General features: G+C 46.6%; 1 protein-coding gene across 1 annotated transcript; it reads right to left on the bottom strand.

The window, feature by feature from the left end:
- Positions 1 to 2,125: 2,125 nt before the first annotated feature.
- GPALPP1 (GPALPP motifs containing 1) lies at positions 2,126 to 14,243 on the bottom strand. The gene is made up of 8 exons (XM_040541713.1): positions 14,141 to 14,243; positions 11,392 to 11,536; positions 10,271 to 10,366; positions 6,764 to 6,872; positions 5,732 to 5,866; positions 5,331 to 5,495; positions 4,706 to 4,801; positions 2,126 to 2,532 (listed from the first exon to the last, which is right to left on the bottom strand). The coding sequence occupies exons 1-8, from the start codon at positions 14,193 to 14,195 to the stop codon at positions 2,314 to 2,316; spliced, it is 1,020 nt and encodes a 339-aa protein (XP_040397647.1). The 5' UTR covers positions 14,196 to 14,243; the 3' UTR covers positions 2,126 to 2,313.
- Positions 14,244 to 14,341: the final 98 nt, after the last annotated feature.

Below are 14,341 nucleotides of genomic sequence, written 5' to 3'. Positions count from 1 at the left end.
ATGCTTTCCACGTCCACAGTGAACAGCAAAGAAAGAATGAGCTCCAAGTGCAACAGGGGAAGCTTAGTCTAGACGTCCAGAAAAGCTCCCAGTGCTGGGGAACGAGTCATACACTAGGGCACAAAGGGCCGTACAGAGGGGATCTAAGTCCAGCAGCTGTTCTCAGAGCAGAACCAGCCGCACAAAAGCCGGAAACGGTCAGTGCCCGAGACTCCATCCCCTCTTGGGGCAACCAGATCCAGTAATGTCTCACCTCAAAAAAGGTGATTTTTTAGAGTCACCTATTGGTAACTTCTCTCGTGGCGGGTTTTCAAACACCTTGTCATCCACCTGTGGTGGTTTCATCCCTGTGAGGAGCGTCTGATTCACCAGAGGGCTGTGCTGCCATCCCGAGGGACCTCGACAGGCTGGAGAAAGGGGCTGACAGGAACCTCCTGAAGGCCAACACGGAGAAGTGCAGAGCCCTGCGCCTGGGGAGGAGCAGGGCTGGGGGCAGGCGACCTCCAGGCTCTGGGAATGACCCCCGAGTAGGTGAAAACCCACCCAAATTCCCCTCCAATCGCAAACGACCTGGAAGCACTTCAGAGACATGACACCACTATTTCAAAACCTTATTAAACCTAACAAAAGGGAAGCATAGAGCGCATACACACGGTACAGTACTAGTTACGGGTATTTCTATTACAGGCACGCCAAAGCACCCTGCTTACCACCGGACACCATGTCCCAGGGGTGAAGCCCAGGCCCCACACATTGCCACCTTCTGCGGCCACCAGGGCCAGCGCAGGCTGGGCCTGTTCTGGGCTCCGAGGGGCCCAAAAAAGATGCTTCGGGGCCTGCCAAAGGGGTTTGGGCCTTTCCTTTAACTTGGGGGAGCTGGGACTTTGGGGCAGGCTCCCCTCCTCCCACCAAAGACAACCCCATCAATGTTGAATGCCCCAAAGGCCCGCAAAAAAAAAACAAATTGAAAAGGCCAGTCCCCCACAAAACACCCAACCTCAAAAAGGCCGGTCCTCCTCTAAGAAGGATCCTAAGCCACCCCAACTCTCCAAAAAAGGGAACCCAAAAGACCCAAACCCCCAAATTCTGGCCCCCTAAAAAGACCCCCGAATAAGCCCAATGCCTCAAAAAGCCAGTCCCCCTAAAAAGACCTCCTTGAAATTGACAGCCCCCAAACGGTTGGCTCACCCCCCAAAAAAGAAAAAAAAAAAAACACAACTCAATGCCAATATGACAAGCCCCCCCCAAATTCCAACCCTCCACACCCCAAAAAATGCTGGTCCCTTATAAACTGTCCTAAAAAAACCCTTCAACCTCAAAAAGCCCCCTAAACCCCTAGAAAAAAATGCCAAAATGTCAGTCTTGAAAAAAATCCCTCCAAACCCCCAACCCCTAAAACACTGCCCCCCTCAAAAGACCTCTAAGAAAAAACGCTGTGCACCTGGGGCTCAACAGCAGAGGTCGCAGCAGGGATCTTCACCTTCAGGAGCACTTCAAGAGCTGAGAAAGAACCCCATCCCATTTGGCTTGGTCTAGAAAAGGCTGCACGTCATCCACTTCATCATGTGAGCATGCCAACGGTAGGGGAGCAGTTCTTCAAATTACACTAACCCACCGGGTATTTCACATGCAAAATGGGCCACACTTCCAAACAAGGTGCTAGGGCCTCATGAATAAAGTTGTGTGTTTTAAATAAGTAACACAACTCGGTTTAGCAGCCACACCTCTAAGAGCTAAAGAACTCTAAGCATGGAGGTACATTTTTAAAATATCAAATTTATTTCCTTTTCGATACCAAAGAGCCGTTCTGCTCTGCAAAGCAGCTGACAAAATAAGCTTTAGGTTGGTTAAAATTTCATATAGTATCTGCTTAAAAGAGAGAGATTTTCTGATGATAAGCCCTGCAAACAGGAGTTCAAGTTTCTCTTCATCTATACCAGCATTTTATAACAAAATCTGCAAATCTTGAGGCTTTGCTGCTTCTTCTGCTACCACTGTCTCTTCCTGCTAAAATACAGAAATGATTTGGTGTGTGTACAGCTTAATTAATTCTTTTTTACACTAAAAAAAAAATCTAGCAAGTTCACATTATTTCTTTTTCTTCCAAAGTTTTTTTTTTCTTTTAAAAACCAGCACTTTCCTTTATCAGTTTAGCTTTAGTACAGATGGTCCTCCATAGTAGAGTATTTACAGACAAGTAATACTAGTTAAACATCAGGATATTTATTCTGCGTACAAATATTTACAGAAAAATACTTAAAAAATTAAGCATTCAAATTTTAACTGACTTCCAAAAAGCTTCACGCTTTTATCTTATAAAAACATATTGCCTTTACTGTGCTCAAATTTACTATTCAGATCCCGCGATTTTCTTATAAGGGCCTTTTTTTGCGCTTCATCGAATCGATTGACTTTGAGATCCTGCTCTCGGTCAAACGGCCTTCTCTCCTGAGGTTTGGTCTTCTCTTCTGACGCTTTGCTCTTCATTTTTTTCTGATGCATGTCCAGGAGAGATTCTGATCTCTTGGACTCCTGTAAAAATGGGAAGAAAGAGGAAGGAAGAACATATTACAAAATGTTAACATTGCAACCTTTCCAAGTAGAAAGATTGACCAGGAATTACCAAGCCAAGGAATCCGCAAAAAAAGAAGAAAGCTTAGGAACAGGAGAACAGAATGGTCAATTTAGCATGCAGAGTGCAGAAAGCACAGGTAATTAGTCTTGGCTATGCCTAGTACAACACCCATAACTCACTGTGACTGATGTTCAGAATACCCACGATGTGCTTCAATCTCCACATCCAGTGAAGGTAAGTTACAAAACTAATGCAAAATGAGTAAGTAAGATGCTCTGTCAAGATTAGTAGAAACAGAGGCAATATTTCCCAAGATCTCAAAATCATAGAATGGTTGGGGTTGGAAGGGACCTTAAAGATCACCCAGTTCCAGCCCCCTGCCATGGGCAGGGACACCTCCCACCAGACCAGGTTGCCCAAAGCCCCATCCAGCCTGGCCTCGAACACCTCCAGGGATGGGGCAGCCACAGCTTCTCTGGGTAACCTGTGCCAGGGTCTCACCACCCTCACAGTGAAGAATTTCCTCCTAACATCTAATCTAGATCGCCCCTCGTTTAGTTTAAAGCCATTCCCCCTCGTCCTATCCCTACACTCCCTGACAAAGAGTCCCTCCCCACCTTTCCTGTAGGCCCCCTTCAGGCACTGGAAGGCTGCTATAAGGTCTCCCCATGGCCTCTTCTCCAGGCTGACCATCTTCATGGCCCTCCTCTGAACTTGTTCTAATAGGTCCATGTCCTTCTTGTGCTGGTGGCCCCAATTCAGGTGAGGTCTCACAAGAGCAGAGCTGGCTCATGTTGAGTTTCTCATCAAGCAACACCCCCAGGTCCTTCTCCTCAGGGCTGCTCTCAATCCATTCTCGGCCCAACCCCTATTTATCCTTTGCATTGCCCCGGCCAAGATGCAGGACCTTGCACTTGGCCTTGTTGAACACACGAGGTACAAAGCTTCCTCTCAAGCCTGCCCAGCTCCCTCTGGATGGCATCCCTTCCCTCCAGTGTGTTGACTGTACCACACAGCTTGGTGTCACTGGTAAACGTGCTGAGGGTGCACTTGATCCCACAGTCCGTGTCACCAACAAATATGTTAAATGGCGCCCATCCCAATACTGGCCCCCAAGGAACACCATTCATCACTGATCTCCATCTGGACATTGAGTCATTGACTGCAACTGCTTGAGCGTGACCATCCAGCCAATTCCTTACCCACCAAGTGGTCCATCCGTCAAATCCATGTCTCTCCTACTTTTTGAGACATGAGTATTGTGAGGAATAGCGTCAAATCTTTTGCACAAGTCCAGGTAGATGCTGTCAGTTGCTCTTCCCCTATCCACCAATGCTGTAACCCCGTAGTAAAAGGCCACCAGATTTATCAGACACAATCTGCCCTTAGTGAAGCCATGTTGGCTGTCACCAACCACCTCATTATTTTCCATGTGCCTTAGTAGAGTATCCAGGAGGATCTGCTCCATGATTTCGCCAGGCACAGAGGTGAGACTGACTGGCCTGTAGTTCCCTGGGTCCCTCCTTGTTCCCCTTTTTAAAAATGGGGGTTATGTTTCCCCTCATCCAGTCAGTGGGAACTTTACTGGACTGCCATGACTTCTGAAATATGATGGACGGTGGCTTAGCAACTACATCCGCCAGTTCTTTCAGGACATGTGGATGTATCTTATAACATTCCATGGAGTTATGGAACGTGACCTAAGGACCTTCAGGTTCCCCAGATGGTCTCGAACCTGCTCTTCTCCTACAGTGGGCAATTCTCCCAGTCCCTGCCTTTGCCTTCTGGGGCTTGGGCTACGTGGCTGGCATTTGTGTGTTTTATTCTGCGATGATATAGAACAAAACCCATAGCTTTACGTAAAAGTTATTCCCCTACCTTCATAATGATAGTAGAGACAGAAAATACAGAAGAAATTTAAGACAGTATGCTAATAGCTCTGGATTTGTAAGCCCGTAAGTCATGTAACTTAATGGTAAACGTGCTAATGACTTAAACAGTAGGTTTGGGGCCGAAAAGGGAAGACCATAGTGGCATCACCATGGAAAGCAGCAGTGCTAGCAAGAACAAGAAGAGAGTGAAGACTGGAAGGAAATGCACTACGAGGAAGCATGCTGCTGTTACACTTACATTGTAGGAAGTCACCTGCTCAGCAAGTCTCTTGTCTCTTCCAGATAATACAACTTCGTTATCCTTACTGGTTGACTTTTTTGTCTCTTCTCTTTCCTGATGTGTGGAAGTGAATGACTACAGTTATCACTACAGTTATTAGAACTTCCAAAGTAAAAAATAAAATAAATAAAATTTATATTTATTTTGTATTAAATCTGAAGGGCAGAAACCACCAGGTATTTTTTGCTGGATAACTGGAAATTTGATGACCTGATACAGAGTAATTGACTACTGCAGAAGGGAGAGGGAGCAAATGAATAACGACATTACTTCAATTGGTTATTTCCTATCCATCATTTTTAAGTCTCAATTAAGGAGTTTTAGCAAGTCATTAGAGGAAAAGCAAGAAAATATTTTTTTCTTTGAACAGCTCAGCTTTGTTTTCACAGAGTGCCAACAACACATATGATAACTGTCTGCATATATACTTGAGGGCAGTATATATGTGTATATATACAAAATGGTATATACAAACATAAATTCATATATGTGAATATAAATACGCACATCAATATATTTATACATAAAGTGATCATATATTTTATATATATATAAATACATGTACAAATGAATAAATGCTCACCTTGGCTTTTCTCTCTCTGTCAGCTGGAGTATCAGTCCAAATAGATCTATCACCTGATTTGTCATCAGCTCTTCTCTTGAATGTTCTTGGGCCAAATCCAAAGTTTTTCAGTTCCGGTGGAAGTTCTGTCATCCATGATTCCCTGGTAAGCTGCTTGGGTTCATCCTTTACAAAAGAAAGTAAGGGGGGAAAAAAAAAGAGTGAAAAAAAACCACAAGCAGATAAGCAAAACCTACTGTCTGAATCTTTCAGCTTCCAGCAGAAATCAGGAACTTCTTTTTGCCTTAACACTTAGCATCATGAGCACAACAGTGACAGGGCTCACGCAGACACAGGCAGGCAAAGAGAAACACAAATACACTCCCGCAACAAAATACTACTAGTGAAAAACCACAACTTACGCTGTCTGCTGAAGTAAGTTTTTCCTTCATTCTCTGAGCTCTGCGTTCAAATTCTTTAGCCACATCAGACTCCACTGGTCCTTTGGCAGGCATTGGGCCTATAATGTTGTCTTCTTCCTCGCTGCTACTTGTTACCTTCCAAAAACAAAACATTTCCCTCAGTCACGCTGATAAGACCCTGAAGAAACACTTGAGCTTCACAGGACTGCAATTATTTTGTCTAGAGGAGCAGATCAGCCTAACGCCCCTGCCTGTCAGATAACACAAGCCTAGATTACAGTTCCGTATCAGACCTGGCCTAGCACTTGAACGTGGATACTCAGGCTCCAGGCTCCCAAAAGCATCTCTTATTTCTTATCGGAGGCAAAACCACTGGTAAACACAGTGGCAACACCGAGTACTGCTACTGCCCATTGCCCTGCACACAGCCGTGGAGCCCCTGAGAGTGCAGACAGATCAGAAACACACAGACATACAGCTTTGGTGCTCCCAGCTTCATTATCACTAGCAACATTTGGATGCATCCCCACCATAAGGATCCCAATTTAACATTGCATGGAGAATTGTCCCCTGAGCTCATATTGTCCCGTGCCCCCACCAAGAAAAGAGTAAAGCCTTGAATTGTAGGTCAGTATTTTCATTCTAGCAGGTTGCGTTCCTTTTTAATGTTTTCAAAAATCTGAACTTTGCTAAGATGTTCACTTGTGAAAGACACGACACGACGCACCAAAGTAAAGAAAGGAAAAGCATCTGGAAGAACCACTCTGACTACCATTTAGGATGCCTGCATCTCTTGCATTCCCTGCATCATCCGTCTAACAGCAAAATCACAACACACCAGACCAGCCTGCTTCTTTTTTAGGCTTACTTAAGCTGCTGCATTCGATGCAGGCAAAAGTAAGTCAGACACCTGCTGGTCTAAAATTAAACTGTCATGCAGAAAAGCATGCCTAGCAGACTTCTTCGGGCTCCTACCTGTTTAATCATCACTAATACCTTATACTAAAACAAAAGACTCCTGTCTTCACAAACCTCATTGCAGAATTTGGAGGAAGCTGATGGTCCAGGGGAACATCTGTTATTCCCGGTGTCCTCTGAAGACTTCCTAAAGCCAGGTGGTAATGCAGGACCTATAATGGGCCTCAAGTGGGGAGGGAAAAAAAAAATATTTTTCAATTTGGAAAAAAAAAGCAAAGGAAGCAACATAGCCAACATGGACGGTACATTAAATGACATTTCCTTCCTTCCCAAGGCAAGCGTGCCTCCTGTGAGCACACCACAGAAGTAACTGAACTCGTAAGAACAGTCTCTCTCCATTTCCCAGGAGGACCTCTGCAGGTAGCCAGAATGCAAGAAAACTGGGAAAGTTGTGGCACATCGTCAAGGAAATCCCCTTCTTTTCTTCCCCAGCTTCCTTCACCAGATTCAACAGCAAGGAAAGGTGTGAGGCCAAACACACGCTGCTCTTTCTCCAGCACCAAAGCCGCGTTTGCTCTTTCTTGTCTCGCACTACACTTTCACTGCCCTTTAAGGCACAGCAGCAGAAAACTGCTCTCATCTTAAGTTTGTTTTCCACTGGAGGAGGGAAGAGAGAAGAAAGGTTTTGTGATGCCTTTTCACGTCACTGATTTGGCTTTGGACAGCAACTTGGCAAGCAGTGCGATAATTAAGCTATCTTCAGGAACACAGCAAGGTGAGAATTTATTTCCAATGGTGAGCACAGCTCAAAGCAGACTACAAACTGTGCCTGCTGTACTGGAAAGAGCTCTTTTAATAATCTGCCATCATATTCCTCAAAGCTTATGAAAACCCCAAAGCTAATAGAAACCCGAACAATTATCACCTGCAGAAATATCCAGGTGACAGAATCCTCACAATACTTCAGGCAGAGACTTGATTTAGGATGATCTCCACTCTCTGAGCTTTTGGGCAGTCAAACGTAACATGACGTGAGCTGAATTACTGTCATTATGGTCTCTGAACTCAAGGATAACCTAACCAGTGCAGCCCCACTGTAGCGATGTTATGATCAGGATCTGAGAAGGAGAAATCAAAAGCCAGCCACAAGCACGAACATGAGCTCAGGCCATGGCAAGGGCAGCGGTGAGGTTCCAAACCCAGGCCAGAGGGGGTTCAAGTTGAAGCACCACTGCCCCCAGCCGCTGGGAAGAAGAAACAGCTTCAATTTTCCTCTTGTCCTTTCTCTTTTCTTGTTAAGACCACGTTTTAGGTTCCCAATATTAAGAGACTGAAGTTAACCCCATAAAGGTATAGCCAGAATCATCCTTTAATTTTAGTCAGCAAGCACCTTTAACTTGCAGGCTAAGGGAGCTAAACCAGGCTATACCGAAAGATTTCTACCCAAACGTGTAAGAACACCAAAGTTGAGGGAAACTCTGCAACCTGTGAAAAAGAGCAGGTCTCAGGGACTCTGCCCTGTCTGTCACAGCGCAGGGGCTCTTCTGAGGCACAGCAAAATGGTTCCCATGCTCACCCCTCCCACGCTCGCCACTTCTGTGCTTCCTTCTCCACACGAGTAACCCTGCTGCTCAGGTCTTTGCTCAGCAGCACGAAGCTGGCACATCCCTGAGGGATCCCTGGGCATCCGGAGACCCTCGGGACAGGTGAGGTGGCTCTCATGAGATATATTTTCAAGCTGTTGGTGACTTTGGTACTTATCTGTGTGCATTCGGAAGAAAAGCTCTAACTGACCATGAATTAAGCTTTCCTTTAGTACAGCTGGGATTTCATAGATGCAAAGGACACTTTCTTGGTGTTAGACACCAAGTCCTTGCTAAGGCAAGCAAGGAGACGGGTGTTTTGGCATTCTCCTGATGGCTCACTTACTTTAAGATAAGCTTTGCTCTTTACCTTGATGCACGAATACTTCTGGAAAATTTACAAGTACTAGACTTCCTCATTACACTGATAAACAACAACATCTCTTCTAAAGGGAAAGAAAATCCGTTCATATATATATATTTTTTTTACAGTGGAGTGATTCAAGTAATTTTGAAAAGCCACAAAGTGCCAGTCAGGCTGCTCTTAAATTGGGAATGTTTGCTTTGACAGGTCTGGAAAAGGTAGCACAGAACAACAGCTTTTCTACAAGATCATGTATGTCACACCAAGCTAAGAAACAGGGTGACATTGCAAGGCACAGCCTGGCATTTGCAACTTTTCTGCTAGACTGGAAATGAGCTGCCCTGGAGAGAGAAAAGGCGGATAATGCAAACCCCTGAGCTTATGGGACAGGGGAGCACCTGGATTGCTGCTCATCTCTCTAACCTTCAAGCTACAAGCGATGCCTGTTTTTTTCCCCTCTTTTCCTTTGCACACTTTGACATAACACTTCACCCCTTCAGTATTCATGCAAGAAAGCAGGAAATATACCTTGGCTGATATTAAATCTACAAGCGTTTCTTTGTGGTGCTCTATTAGGGACTGCTTTATTTTTTAGTGACGTTTTATAACATTCGAAGAACACACGGGGCATATGAAATGTCAGGAAGAGAGCTGGTTCCTCCTGGAGCTGTGAAAGCACCCAATGAGCCCACTGAGCAGGACACCCCACAATTACAAGCGGTTTCCTCAGTTTCAGCGAGGCACAGTCAAAAAAGGTATGGAAAGGATACTTCCAAATAACCTCAGCCAAACACATTCAGGTTTTCTGAACTGCTGCTGAGCTCGGCAGAAAGGTATCCAAACTAACCCAAATCCCACCGCGAGAATTCCTTGCAGACAGCACACGCTGTACACAGCCTGACAGCACACTGAGCCACCTCCCTGGAACTGAGCACTCGTACCCGACGGGCACGGATGGACTGATTTCATCTGTCAGCTCCCGAGGGACAGCTCTGAGGAAGGTTAACAGGGAGCGAGGGCCTCTGCTGTGCCTCCTGTCAGCGAGCGCCTCCTTGGCAGCGCTGCTGTCACATCGCTTATCATTTCAAGTTACAGAAGGAAGGGCAGTGAGCGATGTACAACCAGGGGGCTGTGAGACACAGCGTGAATAGAAAACCCATAAGCAGGTGCCTTTCCTAAGTGTGTCATAACTACCTGCCATTAAACTGGGAGCATTCCTGCAGCCCCGCACTGCTTTACCCCGCACAGAGGTGAACTTTGGGGGGTTGGACCCGATGATCTCTTGAGGTCCCTTCCAAGCCCTACAATTCTGTGATTCCGTGAGCTGCCCTGCTCCCTCCCAGCCCAAGAAAGAAGTACAGACGTAGGCGTCCTTGTACCAGCAATTTGTTTTCCCTGCACTGATCCAAGACCTATGACAGAAAACAGAAGAAATCTGACGCTCAAAATACACATCTGACAGTTCACGTTTTCTTTTTCTCTCCGGCCTCCCAAACGGTACTGTCAGGGCCGTGCATTCTGTTTCAAGGGAACGCTGTTCTTGTTCTCACAATGTGGAGGAAGAAATTCTAATCACCTGAATCTGCAGTGTACAATTGAAACGTTCTGTAGCAGTGCCACAAAATATTTTATCTAAAATAATCGTGTTCCTGAATATAATTCCATTTTAATTACCTCTCTGGAGAATCATCCTCTTTTTTAAATCCGGGAGGAAGAGCAGGCCCGAAAAAGCCATCATCATCATCGTTCTCCTCCATTCTTTTTGGCTTTCTGCAAACACAAAGATTTCACTTACTAATTACCTTGACACGCACAGCAATTATCTACACTTTAAGATGGGAAAAAAAAGAAAACCAACAAAATGATTTCAGTCTTATGTACGAAATATCTCGCTGCTACCAAGGAAACAGTACAAAAGGATCCAAAATAATTTGAAGCAATTAAAAATTGGAGACCATAAGCTTCACTCCAAAAATGCTCTGACATTTAAGAAAAAAAAACAGCCAACATGAGGAGCGCTTTTGCAGTAGAAGGAAGTAAAGTATCATGGTAAAATACCATTTTCTAGTCACAAAGTAATTTTAAATTCAGCACACTTCTTTGTACATTTTTATACGCCGTCTGCATTGTGGCTGGTAGTTTTCCCAGTTCAGTTCTACTGAACTGAAAAGCTGCTGAGTAAGACAGCAAGAGGAAAGTGAGCAATATTTACTCTAACACTCTCAGACGGAATGATGTTCTTCAAGACCCTTACACAAGGTCTAAAACAAACACACAAGTTTTTAGCACAGCAATCATGAGTCATCGACCGCCCGAAATGAGAGCATGTGCAGACTCTTGTTATTTACTGAACAATTTTGATTCAAGTTGGCTTAACTGAATGTGTAAATTCATGCCTCTAAATAGTTCTTATGATTTTATGAGTAAGTGTGCTAGAAACAAGGCTAAGCTCAAGTACGACATACTTACATGCATTGTAAGCGGAGCCTGTCCTCAGCACAATTAAAACATTAAGGAATTTATTACTTTAATTGCAGAACGAAATTCATACACGAAAATACACAGACCAGATTGCTCTAAATATCCTAATTCCACCCTACCAAGTCACAGAGGTCGGCTGAGCATTCTTGACCCCGAAGAACACAGAGACCATGCCACCACGTTTTATGTAGGTACAGGGTTTACCTTTTTGTTTATGTAACACAGTTTCTCCCATTTTACACAGACACATTTCAGTCGCTATTTCTGCAACATTTTACGACGTAATAACACAAATAACCTAAGAACTGACTCACTTGGGCATTGAAGCTCCTTCTGGCTCCTCTTCGGAGTCTCCACGTGCATCTCTGGGTAGAGGAAGAGATTCTGAGTCGTCATCACTGTCAGGACTTTCTGAGCTACTGCTGCTTCTGTAGTCCGGAGGCAGCGCTGGTCCTGCAACTGAACACCCAGAGGTATGCACAATAGTTATTAAACATTTCAAACAAGTATTGCCTGTCTTGGTACTCCCAAAACACACATCTACCCAGAATTAAGTTTATTCAGTCACTGCTCTGTTTAGGATTTAGAGAAGATACCTAAACAAACGCATGAAAATTGTATTACTTCATTCTGCATCATGCAATGAACAACCCTCCCACATCACGTCAGTATCTTACTAACACCCTGCTGTGAGGTGTCTTCTGTACGTTGGTTATCTTCTGGAACAGGAGCAGAAAGGCCTGTTGTACTTAATGGGATTTACAGTGCATATGGTATAAACTGGTGTATTTCAAATAATTGATTATATTAATAAAGCAGTTGAAGCTGACTAGTAAAGAGGCCCATAACTTTTATACACACAGCACGGGAGACCACACATTACTGGAATTTAATTGCCCTCCTGCTCTAGGAATGCTCTAACAATTAGGGTTATTCTCACTCCAGTTTTAGTCATGCTAAACCAAGGAGTGAGAAAACAGCAGGCACACAGTTAAGGACTCAGCTGAACAAGGGCTGATTTAACATCGCGCAGCGCAGACACCATCCCTCCTTTTAATATTTTGAGCGTCAAGCCTGAGACTGACGGGACAAAAAGATGCCTGGTGGGGAAAAGGCATTGTTAGCTTTATGAACAGGGTTAGATGAAAAGATGAGGTGCGATAAAACCACATAAATGAAGGGTAACAGGAAATTACCCCTTCAGCTGAGGGTTTTTTTTTTTTTGATGGCACAAAATGGTACCTGATGCAGGCTGAGGTTCCATTGTTAGCTGACGAAGGCTGGGCGAAAACCGAGACCTTCGAGCGAGCTTTACAAAGCTTTTACATGTCTTTAGCAAGAGACACAGAACGAGGGCAGTTTACTAGATTATGAAGCATCCAGACAGATCTGCCACTTACTTTCTTCTCCGATTTAATGGGATGGACCTTAACCAGGACATACAAACCTATTTCAGTACCAAGAAGGAAAAGAATATGCCAAATAATAAAACACCCCACCCTATAAAAGTAAAGTAAGTTCAGGATAAGAGGGAACGAACACGAATAGTAAATAAACGGATATAAAGACTCAAAAAGTCTCTGATTACGGTCTGAGAATTTAAGGTGGAGGCTGGTCCCACTGATGTGCTGACCAGCATCAATGCTTCCTAGCTCAGTTCCTCCACACTATTCTTCTCTCTGTTATGCCAAGGAGCACGCCTGTGTGGGCTGTGCAATAAACCCGAGCAGGGAATTTAACAGGCATAAGAGTAACACTGCTAAAAGCAGCGCTCCCCTGGAAGAGCTGCTTGTTTGTGGAATTACAGCCCAAGTGGTTCAACTACGAAGAAAGTAAGGACAGAGACGGCTTCTGGAGGGAAACTGGCATTTAAAGCCTGGGGAGCGGGGAAGGAAGAGTCAGTTGGATGCGGTGAAAGGAATAAAGGAGAAAGGCTTGGGAGAACGGAGAAATGCAACCACAATGTAGGTCAGACTAAGCTGAGGGTCTCACAGCTGCTAGAAGCAGCCGTCCTCACATTGTCGGCCTCACCACAGACACGGCCAACCCCCTCCTCCTGCTTCCCTGCTCTCCCCCCCATTACTCGCAGCCATTCCCCAGCACCTCCCTGCTGCTGGTGCCAGCAGTGCCAGGTTCAGGCCAGCTTCGCAGAACCGCCACGAGGTGGGGGGCTGGAAGGGACCTCCGGAGCTCACCGGGTCCAACCCCCCTGCCACAGCAGGTTCCCGAGAGCAGGCTGCCCAGGTAGGCGTCCAGACGGGCCTTGAATATCTCCAGAGAAGGAGACTCCACAACCTCCCTGGGCAGCCTGTCCCAGTGCTCCGTCCCCCTCACCGTGAAGTTCTTTCGCATGTTGGTGCGGAACTTCCTGGGCTCCATCTTGTGCCCGTTGCCCCTTGTCCCGTCCCCACAAACCACTGAAAAGAGGTTGCCCACATCCCCCCGTCTCCCACACTCAAGATATCTGTAAGCGCCGATGAGCTTCCCTCCCAGTCTCCTCTTCCCACGGCCGAACGGACCGGTGGCCCTTTTGGTGGCGACACCCAACAAGGGCGCGCTGCGACAGCCTCCCTCCAAGCGGATACCCCCCGGGAGCCGCGGCAAGCCAGGAAGGCGCGCGGGTTAGGAGTTACAAACCCAAACAAAGAGCACTCAAATATATATACATATAGATATTTGGATTTATTTTCTTTAAGCTCCCTCGCCGGGTCCCAGGGGAACGGGCCCCCAGGCAGCCCTGCGGGGTCAGCGCGCGCCGGGACCGAGCGACCGAGCCCAGGCGCTGCCCAAACCCTCGCTGGGGTGAAGCCGCGGCCCTAACGATGTTAATTACTCGCTCGGCGCCCAGGTTAACGCATTAATAATTATCGCCCGTGTCGCCTATCGCCGCGCTGCCCGAAAGAAGGCAAACACGCGATTAACACCGACGCGAACAGGGATGCCAACGCAGCGCTACAGCACCGCGCAGTCAAGGCTCTTCCCCAGCCGGGCGGCGACACGACGCGGGGGCGTTTCGGTCGCGACGGGACGCGTCGCGACATAACCCGCCCCCCCCCGGCTCACCGCGGCCGCAGTCCTCCTCCGGGTCCGGCGGGGCGGCGGGCAGCTCGCGGGGCATGGCGGCCGCCGGGGGGCGGGGCCGGCGCGTGCGCGCCAAGCACGCCCCGCCCCCCCGCCACACGAGGCCACGCCCACCCAGGGGCGACCACGCCCACCCCGTGCCGACCGCGCCCGCTCTGTGTGTGACCGCGCCCCCCTCGCCCC

Source organism: Cygnus olor, chromosome 1 (assembly GCF_009769625.2).
Source record: "Cygnus olor isolate bCygOlo1 chromosome 1, bCygOlo1.pri.v2, whole genome shotgun sequence".
Taxonomy (NCBI): domain Eukaryota; kingdom Metazoa; phylum Chordata; class Aves; order Anseriformes; family Anatidae; genus Cygnus; species Cygnus olor.
Note: the sequence above shows the minus strand (reverse complement) of the source record. Positions and strands in the feature narration are given on the sequence as shown.

Excerpts from the sequence above, each read along its gene's own strand:
- GPALPP1 (XM_040541713.1), bottom strand. The coding sequence starts at position 14,195 with ATGCCCCGCGAGCTGCCCGCCGCCCCGCCGGACCCGGAGGAGGACTGC. Across the intron at positions 11,537-14,140 it reads GGAGGAGGACTGCGGCCGCG|TTGCAGGACCAGCGCTGCCT; the intron begins GTGAGCCGGGGG and ends CTGGGTGTTCAG. Across the intron at positions 5,496-5,731 it reads AACTTACTTCAGCAGACAGC|GATGAACCCAAGCAGCTTAC; the intron begins GTAAGTTGTGGT and ends TCTTTTGTAAAG.